The sequence below is a fragment of the Gymnoscopelus braueri genome (assembly GCF_963280865.1).
Source record: "Gymnoscopelus braueri genome assembly, chromosome: 19".
Classification (NCBI taxonomy): domain Eukaryota; kingdom Metazoa; phylum Chordata; class Actinopteri; order Myctophiformes; family Myctophidae; genus Gymnoscopelus; species Gymnoscopelus braueri.
The window spans coordinates 48,186,879-48,204,332 of NC_137621.1; the positions used below are offsets into that span (position 1 = coordinate 48,186,879).

A 17,454-nucleotide genomic window follows, 5' to 3' on the forward strand; every position below is an offset into this window, starting at 1 on the left:
GTTTGTTTTTCTATGATTTTATTTGCATTTGATTAGACTGAGTTTTCTTTGAGTTACCAGTGCTGTGGGAGGTTGCTGACTGACATATGGACATGATGGGCTGGCCAAAGCAATGGGGATCAGCTGCTCCAGACATAGACATATAAAGGTAGACGCCTCCTCTGGCTCTGAAGCGTCGGCATCTCGGACGCACTTCCGCTTCCTCTATGCTTCTGGGGGGCAAGCTGGAAACTTCCGTGTGCGTCACAGAAGGGGGCGTTCGGTAGGCCAATCAGAGGCAGGTGGGGTGGGTCTTTTCTTAAGAGGCAGCCGCGCAGCAACTAGTCAGTTAGACGCGCTGTGATTGGCCAGTAGTTAACGTGATGTGATTGGTCAGTAGTCAAACAGCCCCCCGGAAGAGCCTTGTATTGAGAGACCAGTCGTTACAATGAACTGCAGAGGCCAATGAGGTATCTAGGTTTCTATATCTATGGCTCCAGATCTACAGCTAATCTGGAGAAATTGGACTGCATCCCTCTGCACTATGGGGTGGGGCAGGGGTTCTTAGAGTGTGTGTCCATGGTAGTCTTTGTCTTTTCCCCCTTTTGTATTAACAGTGGTCTGACCCGTCCCTATATATGTCCACCTCCTGTGTCAATCTGGTTAGTTCAGTTTTCAGTTTAGTTGTGTTGTTCAGTCCTGTTTTTCTGTTTAGTTATTTAGTTTTGATTTGTTTATTTTGAGCACCTTTATTTGTGTTATCTGTTAAATCATTATTTGCAACAAAAGAAAAAAGAAAAATAAATAAAAAAGAGAACAATATTTTAAAACCCACAAAGGTTTCCCTGTGTCTCTCCTTCCGACCAACTCGGTCCTTGACAGATGGTGGCAGTGGTGGGATAGCACAGGTTAATTCTTTTTCAATAATTTTTTTCCAAACCCTGATCAGCCATGAATCGTGGCAGAGGAGGAAGACGACCACCAAGACCAATACAGGAGGAGGAGGAGGATAGTCCAGACTCTGGAGCCACTGGAGGGGCCACTGGGGAGATCAGCCAAGAGCCAACACTGGCAGACTTGGCCGGTATTGTTCAGGCCCACATGGCAGGTGATGAACCTGATCGACAGGCCGAAGAAACAGTGTCTCCAGACGTCACTTCCTCAGCATGGAGGTGGCCAACCTGTGGATTCTCACACCACACTGGTAGTGTGTTGTGAGAGGGGTTGTTGGTGTGAGGCTGCTGACCTGGTAAATGGCTTGTGTCGTCTCTTGCATGATGGACGTGATGTACGTGAGGGACGTGATGGACGTGAGGGACGTGATGGACGTGATGGACGTGAGGGATGTGAAACGACGTGAAGCGAGAAACGTGAAATGTGAAGCGAGAAACGTGAAGTGAGAAGCGTGAAGTGTGAGGGGATCCAGACTGACCATAAAGCCCTCCAGTGGATGCAGCAGATGACGGACACCAATGGCCGCCGCATCACAAAGTGGTACCTGGCCATGCAACCTTTCCGCTTTACAGTGCAGCACATACCCGGCGAACTCAACATGATTTCAGATTATCTCTCGCTGTTTCAGCGAGAGCTCTGAAGGGGGGGAGTGTGTGATGGCTGACTCAGCAGCCACACATAGACTATAATGTATGGTAACTCTTCCTTTTGGTTTATATATTTAGTGTGTTTATTTTAAGTTGGACATTATTAACAAGTTGAAATGACATAATTTATTGTTTGTTTTTCTATGATTTTATTTGCATTTGATTAGACTGAGTTTTCTTTGAGTTACCAGTGCTGTGGGAGGTTGCTGACTGACATATATGGACATGATGGGCTGGCCAAAGCAATGGGGATCAGCTGCTCCAGATCTACAGCTAATCTGGAGAAATTGGACTGCACCACAGTCCCTCTGCACTATGGGGCGGGGCAGGGGTTCTTAGAGTGTGTGTCCATGGTAGTCTTTGTCTTTTCCCCCTTTTGTATTAACAGTGGTCTGACCCGTCCCTATGTCCACCTCCTGTGTCAATCTGGTTAGTTCAGTTTTCAGTTTAGTTGTGTTGTTCAGTCCTGTTTTCTGTTTAGTTATTTAGTTTTGATTTGTTTATTTTGAGCACCTTTATTTTTGTTATCTGTTAAATCATTATTTGCAACAAAAGAAAAAAAAAAAAAAAGAAAAAAAAAGAGAACAATATTTTAAAACCCACAAAGGTTTCCCTGTGTCTCTCCTTCCGACCAACTCGGTCCTTGAAAGTAAGTATTAGAGTATATTAGAGTAGTAGAGTATGTCCAATTATCTATACTTTTACTTCTACTCCACTACATCTCAGAGGCAAATATTGTACTTTTAATCCACTACAATTATTTGAAAACTTTAGTTAATAGTTACTTTGCAGATATGAACTATTACATTATAAAATTATAATAATGTAATGTAAATAATAAATTAACCACTTTAGCCCTTTTTTTTTACCTAGGCTATTTGAAAATAGCCGATCTACAAGCTCACAACGCGTCGCATCGCTTTTGGTACTTTTGGTACTTTAAGTACATTTTGATACCAATACTTTTGTACTTTTACTCAAGTAAATGTTGAATTCCGAACTTTTACTTGTAACAGACTACTTCTACATTGCAGTATTGATACTTTTACTTAAGTAAAACATTTGAGCACTTTTTCCACCACTGGGTAAGAGGCACAGGAGAAAACACACAAATCAGCTGGGGCAGTGCGGGGCATCAAGGCCACCATAGGCCTCAGGACAGATCATTCTTTGATTGACCCTTCATGGCCTCCGTGAAAATTCTTGCCCTGGTCTGAAGGATTCAAAAATGTGGACAAAGATCGAGTTGCTCTCTTACCCTAAACGCCTTGTAGAGGAGCCTCCAGTCGGCGTAGAGCGACTCAAACTGGGGCCCGTTGGTGGGGCTGGAGGAGACCAGGGTCTCCAGGGCTGTGATGTGAGCCTCGCAGTCTTCCAGGTCCTTCTGGATCACCTGTGGGACACAAGAGGGAGCCAACGGTGAGCCTAACAGGTTAGCAAGGCAGGGTTGTTGTGGACTGGAAAGGTTGGGAGGTCCAGGCCAGCAGTGTGAATTTTAAATAAACACTCCCGGGGCGGGGTAGAATGTATTTTAACCCATTAAGACCGGGGAACGCATCTGTGTCATTTTAGATTGTAACCACTTAACCATTATTTTATACTTTGGCTATTCAAAAATAGCCGATATACAAGCTCATAGCGTGGAGCGGCATGATGCCGCGCTTTGAGCTTGTACAGATAGATCTGCTATTTTTTTTTAAATCTTGAAAATGTGTGCAAATCTTTGAATATATATATTTTTAAAGCAAATTTTTGTTATACTCAAATCTTTGCTTGTTAGGAATAAAATATTTTGAGCCACAGCCAAATACATATCATTTTGGGGGTCCTTGACATGAAAAAAAGTTTGAGAACCACTGATATTATAGCAACATGAGTGTTTCAGAAAGGATTTAGAAGACATTTGTAGAATCCCAAGAAGCAAAGATTTGAGTTATATATACACTCGGTGCCGCGCTATGAGCTTGTTAATCTGCTATTTTTGAATAGGCCAAGAAATCTAAAAATGATTATTTCCCGGTCTAAATGGGTTAAATAGCTTAAATAGCTTACCCTGAGCTGGTCTGCCTGGCTCTTCTTGGCCAGGATGTCAGGCTGGAGGCTGCTGGCGGTCAACAGGCGCTCCCTGAGGACCGACAGCTTGGAGCGGATCGACTCGTGGGCATCGCCAAAGTCTTTGGTCCGGGAGATCAACCCCTAAAGAGAGAGAGAGAGAGAGGAGGGGGAGAGACTTTAAAGTCAGAGCCTTGTTCTTTGCAGGTGGCTGGAAGGATAAGGCTCTGGGTCAGCGACATTCAAGAGGGCTTTTTATTTGTCACTCTCTCATACAGGTACAAACAGTGAAATGTTGGCGTGGCTGCAAGACTGTGCTAAGAACAATACAATAGAGCACCCAAGTCTGACGTAATTTACGCTTCCTACCTGGGTCACGGTTTCCCCTCACCCTTCTGAATTCCCATAGACGTGTTTAATATCGCGTCAAATAAGAACTGTGTTCCAAAAATAAACAAATTGATCCCGGGGGTTTGACTCTTATGGATATGAAGCATCAACTGACGGTGAGAAAACGATAATGTTACTTCCGACAAATTAGTTACATTTTCGCCAGAAACAGACTGTTTAAAATATGAGTGACTGACTATCATAAACGATACAGAGCCACCTCCCTGACAATATCGCCGAGACAGTTAGTTTATTTTTGGACCACAATTCTTATATGAGACGATTCTAAGTTGACCCAATGTTATTCTCCATAGAGAAATTACTTTACGACCCAGGGGATGAACGAGTGACGTCAGGACTTCTGTACTCTATAGAAAAACAAGATGATAATAATATATTAATTGCATCCAGTCTTACCATTATCTATTATTAATCACGGAAATGTGTGCAAATCTTTAAATAAATATATTTTTTAAAGCGAACATTTGTAAAATATGTTGTTCCAGGGACCCCCAGAAACAAAGATTTGAGTTACTGTTACTGTAATTGTTGGCTTTAAAGAATATATATATTCAAAGATTTTCACGATAAAAAAAAAATAGCAGATCTACAAGCTCATAGCTTGAGCTTGTAGATCTGCTATTTTTGAATAGCCAAATAAATCTAAAATGACAGAAATGTGTCCCCGGATTGAATGGGATAATTTGATGCTAAAGTATATAAACAGCATCAACCAAAAACCTGCCGATCCCGTTGTTTTTCCTTTAGTGAATGGTCATCTCCTTTCAAAGTTAAAGGGCGATTGCTACACTGAAATTAACAGCGTAGCATTTATATATTAAATGCACATTTGTTTCGTTTTAAATGAATTGACTTTTTTTTACTTTTGGGCTGTGACAGCCTCAGATAAAAAAGAACTCTTCCGGGGCCTGGAGCCCCCTGTGGGCATTGAGTCACTTCAGACACTTTCCATTCCACATCATCACAAAAGGTTTCAAAGCCTCCGCTGAGCTCTTCATCCCATGTCTGCCACAGAGATAAAGTTACAAGTGGCTACAGGTCCCTTTGCAAGGCTCTCGACAAAGCAATCAGATCGACACAGGGAACTCGTGTAGCTGCTCCAGCCCTCGAGGATTCCCTGTCTGGACTTCTATTTACGCGACCATTTATACCAACATGCTTTCAAAATGACTGAATTCAGTAATGGCGACTGAGAACTTTAATTCATCTGACTAGCAGTGGTGGAAAAAGTACTCAAATGTTTTACTTAACACAGGGGTCTTCATCAGGGGGTCCGCGACCCCTAGGGGTCCTCAGAGCTACTACAGGGGGTCCGCCAAATCTTTGTGTGATAGGATTCCGTTTTTTTTACATTAACCACTTGAACCCTAGAATTATTTTTCTGAGGGGAACATTAGCCGAAAATAGCAGATCTACAAGCTCTGAGAGCTTGGCTAATTCGCTATGGCTAAATCGGCTATTTTTGGCAAAGAGGCTATAGGTGTAGAGGGAAAAAAGAGCAGACTAAGTTAAAAAAAAAAAGTAATCTGAAACACAATTTTATACAATATAGAGTAGGTGGTCCCTGCTTCATCTCTCTCTCAGCTAGGGGGTCCTTGGCCTGAAAACGTTGAAGACCCCTGACTTAACACATTGAGTGCCAAACATGAGGTTTTGCAAATACACCCATCGAGTGCCATAACCGTAGATCCTCGTGTGTTCATTTTTTTATTTAATTATTCATTTTTTTCCACATGGGGCGCTCTAACGCAAATTAGGAATGATCCGCGGAACCTGTAAAATGGAATGGACGGATGTGAATCCAGTCCAATCCTCGACCATCGCACAGACACCCTTTGTTTACATCCGGGTCCTCGTCGTGGCCTCTACAGCTCTAAACATATCAGCGTAAACGGTAAGAACGGTGGCACTGGATGTACCCAGGATGTCGCGTTGTGAGGTTCATGTCATTTTATTCTGCTCTTGAACTTTGTAAGGCGCTATGGATAAGAGCTCCTTACTTATAGGTTTTGATGTTCTAGTTGTTGACTGTGAAATGATAACGATGATTTTATTGTGTAGCTAAAACCCTCTGGCTGTAACGGCAATGGCCACGGATAGTGGATATCGTTGCTGTCGGACAGAAACCTCTTAACTCCATATTCTAACTTTTTGAGTTTTTCCGTAAATGAATAACCTACTTGATCATACTACAGTGTCACGCGCAAGGATCAAAAGTAGCAGATCTGCAAGCTCGAGCTTGTAGAGCTTGAGCTTGCAGATCTATTACTTTTGCTACTTTTGAATTTGAATCCTGAAGAGTTACAGTTTTGGACATGAGGTTTCCACCCGAGAGAGACGATATTTATAGTAAAACCATTATACTGGAGGGCTGCTATCAGCCAACATCAGCCTATCGCAGATATAAATTAGGTGATAAGCAAAGCCAGAGATGGGCAGAAGATAAATCCTTTTTTCTAAAGCATTTAACTCCATGCAAGAATGAAAAATAATTGGCAGGATTCTTTTTTACTTCCAAATAACATTGGCGTCGGACCCAAAAATCCTGCATTGGTCGGGCTCTATAAAATGCCCCTAAAATTGATAGGAGCGTGTCAAAATAGATAGCCTGACATGAAAAGCTTTTTGAATGCATCGGTGTAATCTTTTGATTTCTTTGGCCATTTTTTTTTGAAAGAACGTGAAAATTTGTGCAAATCTTCAGTAAAAAAACCACAAAAAAAAACAACCACATAATATATATATATATATATATATATATATATATATATATATATATTAAAAAATAAGCCTGCAACGATACATGCATTCGTATTGAACAGTTCGATACGAGGGTCTCGGTTCGGTACGCGCTACGAACCAAACAATATCAATATACTTTTTTTTTTAATCAACGTCAGACGATGCGCTCTCTGCTCAACCTTACTAGTCTCAATGGATCTGCGCTCAACTATGCAACCTAGAGTTGCCTGCTCCTCCCCCCTGCTCCCCCCACACAGAGTAAACTAATAAAAAGTCACGCCGAAAGAGAAGACACGCTGAATGCTACGCTAAGTTAACCTGTTGCAATAGTGGCTAATGCCACAGAGAGACCAGAAATAGAAGACCCTCCACTACCCAGCAGATCTGGCGTTTGGAGCCACTTTGGTTTTGCAGTTAATTATGACCGGGATGTTGCTCTGACTACAGATGCCTGGACGTCAAGAGCTACTTGACTGTAACTGCACACCATGGAACAGTGGTTCTCAAACCTTTTCATATCAGGAACCCTCAAATTAATGTATTTGGCAGTGGACCCCCATCTGAAAATATTTTGTGCTATTGACATACAAGATTTTTGTTAGATAGAATGATAAGATAGAATGTTTAAAAAAGATTCAAACATTTTCAAATTGGTTAGATTTTTGGAAAATAGCAGATCTACAAGCTGAGCTTGTAGATTGGTTATTTTATATTCTATAGGGTTAAAAAGGTTAAACTGATTTTGATGCCATATTAACACATTCTTCTGCGGAATCCCTGGAACCCCCTCAAGGACCCCCTGCCTTAGAATATGGGTATTGTTCAATGTTAAAACAAAATGCTGAATACATTACACATTTTGGGGGAAAAAATCGAACCGTGACACCAAAATATTGAATTGAACGGAACCGTGAATTTTGTGAACCGCTGCAGGCTTAATATATATATATATATATTTTTTTTAAAGCACACATTTGTAACTCATATCTTTGCTTCTGGGGATTCTACAATGTCTTCTAAATCATTTTTTTTTAAATGTATGTTGCTATACATCAGTGGTTCTCAAACCTTTTTCATGTCAAGGACCCCCAAAATTATATGTATTTGTCCACCGACCACCCCCCCCCCCATCTAAAAATATGTTGTTCCAGGGACCACACCAGAAGCAAAGATTTGAGTTACAAATGTTCAAAATATATAGGCCTATTCAAAGATTTGCACACATTTTCACGATTTTTCTAAAATAGCAGATCTACAAGCTCGTAGCATGAGCTTGTAGATCTGCCATTTTTGAATAGCCAAAGAAATCTAAAAATGCAGATACATATGCGTTCCCGGTTTTAATGGGTTAAAGAAGAGTGCCTTGGACTCATTTTCATTATTGTTTTGCTGTGACACAGTGTTAATTTTGTCAACTAAAACTATGAAGGAACACTTTTTGCAGACTACCTTTTTTCACGGACGAAAACTAAATAACAATTAAGCTATGATGACTAAAACAATGACTGAATATATTGACAATTTCGTCAACTAATAAAAACGACGGAGTCACGTGACGCAAGCACCAGGATGGCTGCCTGAATCTGGAGCTCCGGTAACACGGCTGGATTAATCCTTAAAATATATATATTTCCAAGTTAACTTTCCATACATTAGTGATTTTACCGTTAAGTAATTCAAGTAGTAGCGATAGCATGCAGAGGAGAGCGACATCAAGCCAGAAAAAAGTGGAAAAGCGAAGGTCTTTGTCGACACCGCGTCCAAACATGGCTGACAAGGAATCAACAAGTGAGTTTGAGGACGAAACGGCTGGGGCAATTACGAACAAAACTCTTTTTGATATGCTACAGAAGATCCAAACAGAAATGAAGGACTTAAAAACTATTAAGAAATCTATTGCATCTGTTGAGACAAAAATATCTTCCATTGTGACCCGAGTGACGGAGATTGAAGAACGCGTTAGTGGAGTTGAGGACGCCATGGCGGAGCAGAAGCAAACCCCCACAGTCACAATGGAAGACTGGGAGGCATTGCGCGACAGAATTGCCATGATGGAGGATAGGGCCAGACGTTGTAATTTGAGATTTGTCGGATTCGATGAAAAAGTGGAGAAAGATGACCCAATTGGGTTCCTAAACCACTTCCTAACAACGACCCTGGGTAACCCGCCTCCCCTTGGCTACGAGTTGCAGAGAGTTCACAGGATCCGTGGAGCCCGTGCGGGGAACTCCGCATCTACGGCTACGGGGGGATCCAGAACCATCATAGCGAACTTTCTGCGGTACAAGGATGTTCAGGCGATTCTACGAGCCGCCAGAGAGAAACGACGGATCGAGTGGAAAGGTAAACAAGTGATGATCTTCGCGGACTACTCCCGGGAAACCCAGCTGAAACGCGAGAGCTTCAAGCAATGCAAAAAACTCTTACACGAACGTAAAAAGAAGTTTCGCCTCATGTATCCTGCTATCCTACGCGTAGACATGGACGACGGAACCACTAAGACCTTCAGCGACCCCCAGAGTGCGATGGACTTCATACAGAAGTGGTGATTTTGCGTACTCTCTTTCTCCTCCTCCATATAAGGCTTTTCCGCCTCCGTAAAACCGTTGCCTTTTTTTTTTTTCCCTCTCTCTCTCTCTCTCTCCCCTCTCCTTTCTCTCCCTCTCTCCCTCTCTCCCCCTCCCCCCCTATCTGTCTCGCCTGCTTTTTCTTTGCCCCTCTATCCGTTCCTCACACAACTCTAATAATATCAGGACAATGCTGATTATACTCTCACACTAGATTCTCCGGGTTGGGGTGGGGGGGGGTGGAATTGGACCTTATTAATTAGAGGATATGGGCGCTATGATAAGAATGCAAATGATCAGTTGGTTTAATTTTCAATATTTTACAAACAGCATTATTCTTTCTGTTTTATTATCCTAACAGTCACATTGATGGTGCCACTCTGTTTATGTATGCACTTTGTTTTTGTTGTTTTGTTTATAGAGTAAAAGAGTCATATGCTTAATCTTTAGCTCTATTAGATTGGAAATGTTCTGGTAGCAGAGCAGGGGCTCTTATGCGCTGCTAATAATTCATAAAGTGACAGGGACTGATGATAATTTAGGGTTAGTAAAACTTGGGGAATTTATGATGGGATAGGTTCTGCTCAGGTTGGTTGATGTAAGAATAATTTAATACAGTTACACCTATCCTTTTTATTTTAATTATTTTTCTTCGCTTCATTGGTAAGGTTTTGAATGTATAGTAAAATGCTTCTTGGGTTTCCTCCCCCATTTGTGTATATCGGGGGGGGGGGGGGGGAATTGGGCCTAATTAATAGAGGATATGGGCGCTATGATAAGAATGCAAATGAACAGGTGGTCTAATTTTCAAATATTTTACAAACGGCATTCTCCTTTTTGTTTTTATTATTCTCACAGTCACATTGACAGTGCCACTCTGTTTATGTATGCACTTTGTTTTCGTTGTTTTGCTTTATGGTTTATAGAGTAAAAGCGTCATATGTTTAACCCTTAGCTTTATTAGATTGAAATGTTCCGGTAGCAGAGCGAGGGCTCTTCTACGCTGCTAAATAGTTTACAAAGTGACAGGGACTGATGATAATTTAGGGCTAGTTAGACTTTGGAATTTATGATGGGATAGGTTCTGCTCAGGTTGGTTAGTGTAAGAATATTATAATACAGCGACACCTATCTTTTTTATTTTTATTTTTATTTTTCCTCTCGTTGGTACGGTTTTGAAGTTAAAGTAATATGCTGCTTGGGGTTCCTCCCCCACTTGTGTATGTCAGAAAGGAATGGTATATTAATAGAATGCAATGCATAACAATTTGATACATTTTGCTACTTTGTGTATAGGTGTAAATATTGCATATGCAGGTAATATATGGATGTGTGCGGGGGGGGGGGGGTGACAAGTAGTTTGTTTTTATATGGATGTTCATGTTTGATATAGGTATACTTAACTCCCTTTGAATGGGTTTGACTTGGAATTAGTTGAGATAATGACTGTAAACAGCCAGTGTTGCCTGATGCAGATTGGGCACTCCACTTGCGGGTCATGGACCTTGTAAGCTTTATGTTAGTTGTTGTGAGCTGGTGCCGGGTCTTTTTTGGATTTGACCTGAAGAGGCCACAGTTGTATATGTATTTTTATTTTTGTTTGTGTTCAATGCCAACGTACCTGGGGTTTACTATTAACAATGTGGCCACACATTCTTTTATATTTGTCTCTACAAACACTAATGGCTACGGATAGAGATAATAGGTTGCGCTACGCCACATGGAACGTTAATGGATTGGGCAGCCCAATCAAAAGGAAGAAGGTTATGGGCAGTTTAAAGGCTAACAATTACCATGTGATTTTCTTACAAGAGACTCATATGTCTAAAATAGAGTCTGAAAAGCTGGGTAGAGGATGGGTGGGACATGTGTTCTTCAGTGAAGGATCTAGCAAGAGTAAAGGAGTGGCAATTTTGGTTAGTAAACGGGTGCAATTTAAACTTATTAGAGAAGTATCAGATGAAGAGGGTAGACTGATCATTGTTTTAGCAGAGATTCAGGGTCAGACGATAATACTTGCCAATATTTACGCCCCTAATATTGATGACCCAGCCTTCTTTTTAGATCTGGAGAACAGATTACAGAATATTGGTGATTTCCCGATAATTCTTGCAGGGGACTGTAATATGGTTTTGGATAGACTGCTTGATAAAAGTGGTTCCTCACATGGCAGAGAATCTAAATCCACTCTTATGGTTAAAGAGATGTGCACATCTCTGGGGCTTAATGATGTTTGGAGATTGCTGAATCCCACGGGCAGAGACTACACTTTCTATTCAAATGCTCATAGAAGTTTTTCAAGAATCGATATGTTTCTTATTTCAAACTCCCTACTTCCTGCTATCTTGTCCTGCTCAATAGGAAATATATTGATCTCAGATCATGCACAGGTGACACTAGATATGCTCCCTGGTTATGAAATGGCCAGAACAAACAGATGGAGACTCAATTCATCCTTATTACAGGACCTGGTGTTTAGGGAGGATTTGAGGACACAAATTAAGACATACATTGAAATTAATGTTCCCACAGCGCCATCTGCTGGCATAGCATGGGAAGCGATGAAGGCGGTCATCAGGGGTTATATTATTCAATTTGCATCACATAAGAAAAAGCAAAATAAGTTACAGCTCACAGAATTGGAGAAAAAAGTGAAAGAAGCTGAGTCTGGGCTGAAAAAACACATGTCCCTTGATAACTTGAGAGAATTAACACGACTTAAGTATGAATATAACTCTTTACTCTCCAAAAAGGTTGAATTTCTTTTGTTAAGGGCTAGACAAACATATTTTGAGTCAGGAGATAAGGCAGGTAAATTATTGGCTAGATATATCAAGCAGAAACAGTCCAACTCAAGCATCACAGCGGTGCACTCTCCAGAGGGGCCTGTGACGAACCCTAAGGATATTAATAAGGTGTTTAAAGAGTTTTATATTGATTTATATACTTCACAGTGCACAGCGGGAGATGAGGAGATGATTACATTTCTAGATGACTTAAACCTTCCTAAGTTGAACAAAAAACAAAAAGACTCCCTTGAAGGCCCTATCACAGAGGAGGAGATATACGATGCGATTAGAAAGATGCCATCAGGCAAGTCCCCTGGTCAGGACGGCTTCACTGCTGAATTTTTTAAATGTTATGCAACAGATCTAATGCCCCTCATGCAGAAGATGTTCACAGAATCTTTTAGAGTAGGCACTTTGCCACCCTCATTATCACAAGCCATTATTACACTTATTCTCAAAAAGGACAAAGACCCATGTAATTGTAAGAGCTATCGTCCAATTAGTTTGATCTCGACAGACTGCAAGATTCTCTCTAAGATCATGGCCAACAGGATAGATAAAATAATCACACATCTCATTCACCCTGACCAGGTGGGCTTCATTCGTAAAAGATCCTCCTCTGACAATATAAGACGTTTCCTGGATATTATGTGGGAGGTCCGTAATGAGAACTCCCCGGTCGCCGCGTTGTCGCTTGACGCGGAAAAAGCGTTCGACCGAGTGGAGTGGAGATACATGTTTCATACACTTAAGACATTTGGATTCGGTCCAAATTTTATTAGATGGCTAGAGGTCTTGTATGATAAACCTGAGGCTGCGGTACAGACGAATGGGATCATCTCCTCATACTTCACACTGGGTAGAGGGACACGCCAGGGTTCCGGGCTTTCTCCAGCCCTCTTCTGTCTCGCGCTAGAGCCGTTAGCGGCAGCTTTACGCCAAAATACTAGTTTTACGGGGGTTAGGATTGGGGATTATGAACACAAGACTATGTTGTACGCGGACGATATTTTGCTGACAGTGTCGGAGCCTGCCACTTCTATCCCAGCAATACTTAAAACGATTGACTCTTTCTCAAAACTATCGGGCTATAAAGTGAACTGGGCGAAGTCGGAGGCTCTGGCGTTGACTTCCTATTGCCCTAGATCTTTATTTCAGGAGGGGTCATTTCAATGGCCTCGAGAGGGGCTAAAGTATTTAGGCATTCTCTTTCCCAGTAAAATGAACGAGATAGTGGAGAGAAACTTTGATCCTCTATTAAGGAAGATTTCCTTGGATACTGATAGGTGGTCTACACTGTTTTTATCCTTGTGGGGCAAAGTTAATGTGTTAAAGATGAACTGTGTGCCTAAGTTAAATTATCTTCTCCAGTCTCTCCCTGTCAACATCCCTAGGAAGTACTTCAAGCAGTTTGATAGAATCTGTACAAAGTTCTTATGGAATGGGAAACGTGCTCGGATGCGATTAGACAAACTTCAACTCCCAGTGGAAAGAGGGGGGCTGGGACTTCCCAAATTATTGTTCTATCACTACGCCTTTAGCACAAGACACCTGGCTCATTGGGCTCTCCCTCCTGAGAGAGCACCGCCCTGGTATCAGATTGAACAATTGGCTCTTTCCCCTCTTCCACCTCTTACCTGTTTATCCACAAAAAAGTCTCCCCGAGCTCAAGCGCACCCTGTCATTTCCCATTTACAAGACACATGGAAAAAAATATGTCAAATTTTCAATACAAACCCATACCTTAACTCAGAATCGAGCATTTGGCGGAATCCTAAATTACACATTAACAAAACTCCATTTTTATGGAAGGAATGGGTTAATAAAGGGATTCTTACATTGGGTGACTTATACAAAGAAGATTCTCTTAAATCATTTGATGATCTAGTTACAGAATTTGACCTACCCAGATCTACATTTTGGCAATATTTGCAACTGAGACACTTATTATGTGGAGTATTTGGTTCACCTAGAACTCTGCCTCAATATTCTGAACTGTTGAAGGGCACCACCATGGTGTTTGGTACAGGGCACGAGGCCTCATTTTACTATTCTAAGATATTTATGGAAAATACCAAGGTACCTAATGTGTTGAAAACACTATGGGAGAAGGACTTGAACCTAGATATCGAAGTGGAGGAGTGGGATGGAATCTGCAAAAATTCAACAAAAATGTCTACAGATATCAGAATCAGGTTGATTCAATTTAAAATTCACAACCGCTTCTATTGGACACCCTCACGGTTGCACAGACTTGGTCTTAAGGACACAGCTGAGTGTTGGAAGTGCAAGGACCCATCATCGGTGGGCACCCTAGTTCACGCTCTTTGGGACTGTCCCGTAATTGAGAGGTTTTGGAAGCAAATACATAACTGTATCTTAGAAATGACAAAGGTTGATTTTCCCTTCTGCCCCAGGCTTTACATACTGGGTGACCCAAAGCAGGTTGCCCACTGTGATTATGTGGGTTTCATCCTGACTGCTATCATGATCGGTAGACAGGTTCTGATGAGGGGTTGGAAGGATGCTGGGAGTCCTTCATTCCAAGAATGGTTTGTAGAGATTGGCAAAGTTGCTGCTTATGAGCAGATAACCTATAGGAGGTCTGACAGATTGGATAAATACATCCGTAAGTGGGGAGGATATATAATGTACATTGCTAACAAGACTTGAGATGTGGTGGTAGCGCAACATACGATTATTCTTTTTTCCCCCTTTTACCTCATTGAATATAATGTATGTAAAGGAAATACCCAGGATCACTTGGCATTGTTGTTTTTTGTTTTGTTTTGTTTTGTTCTTCTTAATTTGATTTATTGTATTGTATTGTATTGCTTTTGTTGCTTTTGTTGTCTATTCGTATGTATGCTTCTGATGTTTAACACTCCTTTTGTTTATATTCTAATTTCTGTGTATAACAAAAAACGAATAAACATTGAATCATAAAAAAAAAAACTAATAAAAACGACTGTGACAAGTGACATGAAGAGACCCAGTAGAACAAAGACAAGGTATTTTGTGCTTAGTAAAATGTAACTTTATTCAAAAGACTATGAGCCAACCTCAAACAAAACGTTGCTCTCAAAATGAACTCTGCTGTGACACGACGCGTGTCAAAGTTCATTGGTCACGCCTGAAGCCAGGACGTTGCAATAGAGTAGCGTCCATGCGGATCGAGGTATGTGCACCGACTGGTCCACACACCCCTCTTTTCCCTCTCTCCCTCCCTCCTCCCTGCCTTCCTCCTACCTGCAGCTTGGCCTGTCACAATTATTACATAATCGCCTAATCGTAATGATTTTGTTTAATCTTCATAATCGTTTCCAATGTAAAAAAAAAATCATTTTCAAAAATGTTCAATGAAGATTTTCTATTCCCCCCACCACCAATTTAGTTTTTTGCAGAAATAGCAGATCTATAAGCTTACTAACTTGTAGATCAGCTATTACCGCTACTTTTTAACATTTTAAAGTATAAAATCATTAAATATGTCAGTAATGTCTTTGTAGACTTATGTTATTTGTCATATCTGACCTGTGCATTTTTTTGATTACGAAGCCTAAAAAGGCAAACGGAAATTAAATTTCCATTCATATGTTCCAATGTACGATACCAAAAACACAATTAAAATCGTTAACCCATTAAGACCAGGGAAGCATCTGTCATTTTAGATTTTAACCACTTAAACCATTATTTTGGCTACTCAAAAATAGCAGCTCTACAAGCTCATAGCGCGGCACCGAGTGCTATGAGCTTGCTATTTTTGAAAAGTCGTGAAAATGTGTGCAAATCTTGGAATATATATATATTTTTAAAGCGAACATTTGTAACTCAAACCTTTGCATCTGGGGGGTCCCTGGAACAACTTATTTTGAGATGTGGGTCCGCCAAATACATAATTTTGGGGGTCCTTGACATAAAAAAGTTTGAGAACCACTGATTATAGCAACATAAGCTTGTTCAGAATACCGTTAGGATTTAGAAGACATTTGTAGAATCCCCAAGAAGCAAAGATTAGAGTTACAAATGTTCATTTAAAAAAAAGAATAGCAGATCTACAAACTCATAGATCTGCTATTTTTTTATAGCCAAAGTATGAGATAATGGTTAAAGCGGTTACAATCTAAAATGACAGCTTTCCCGGCCTTAATGGGTTAATCGCAATCATTCGTGTGACAATCAATCGTCAAGTAAAGTGACATCATTGTGGCAGCCCCCAGGTCCGCCCCTCCCTCCCTCCCCCTTACCTGCAGCATGCTCTTCCTCTGCAGCAGCTGGCCGTGCAGCAGCTCTCGGTTCCTGACGGAGGAGCCCAGCTCTCCCTGGAGGCCCTCGCTCCGCTCCGGGCCGAACACGGCGCTCAGCAGCTCACCTTTGACCTGCAGCAGGCTCAGGCGCTCCTGCAGCTGCACGCTGTGCTTCAGCAGCCTCTGAAACACACACACGTGCACACACACACACACACACACACACACACACACACACACACAAGGTATTTAGCAGACACTCTTATCCAGAGAGATTTAAAATGTATTGTCGCCGTCGGGCAGATACCTCTTATCTCCATATTCTAACTTTGTGTTTTTTCGTATATTAAGTCATTCACTAGCCAAGGACGTAAAAAACGTAATTATTTCCAATTACCAATGCTGCCAAGGACGTAAAAAACGTAATTTAATTTATTTTAATTTGTTTTCGTTTTCGTTTTCCTCACACAGAACCCAAGATATCGTGATCCGAAGATTTGCTGCTCCATTCACCTCTTGGTTAACTTATTACTTAAAAATCCTGTAGCTCGGATCCTGTGTACTTTTTTTTTCACTATGTATTTTTGGTCAAGACATGCTATTTTCAAAGGCGGACAATTAATGTCAACGAGGTCGCGATGACCTCGTTGACATTTGTGAAACCACACAGTATAACCCTCAGTGATTAGCAACCATCAGGGGATCGATCATAGTGGAGATATGCTGTGACTACTTGAAAAAGGTAAGAAAATCGAAAAATCGCTGGCAGTGGGTAAGCGCAGCCAGAAATAAGTCTGGCAGTGAATGAGTTAACGCCCTACTTGATCATACTACAGCGTCACACAAAAGCATCAAAAGTAGCAGATCTACAAGCTAACGTCTGCTACTTTTGATGCTTTTGAATTTTTGGATCATGAAAAGTAACAGTTTTGGATATATGAGGTTTCCATCCGACAAGAGACGACATGCAAGGTACTCACATACAGTACAGAGAATGCAGAGAGACGGTGTAGTGCCTCAAGAAACTAGGATCCCAGGTAAACCAAGAACCTATAGCATCTTTCTA

At 41.2% G+C, this 17,454-nt stretch overlaps 1 protein-coding gene across 1 annotated transcript in view; it reads right to left on the reverse strand.

Moving 5' to 3' along the window:
• syne3 (spectrin repeat containing, nuclear envelope family member 3) overlaps positions 1 to 17,454 on the reverse strand; it is a 107,173-nt gene that overhangs the window by 42,294 nt on the left and 47,425 nt on the right. Inside the window, exons 9-11 of the mRNA XM_080413241.1 lie at positions 16,389 to 16,571; positions 3,633 to 3,776; positions 2,839 to 2,973 (exon numbers count right to left, since the gene is read on the reverse strand). Coding sequence (XP_080269367.1) covers positions 2,839 to 2,973; positions 3,633 to 3,776; positions 16,389 to 16,571 — 462 coding nt within the window. The remainder of the gene's footprint in view (positions 1 to 2,838; positions 2,974 to 3,632; positions 3,777 to 16,388; positions 16,572 to 17,454) is intronic.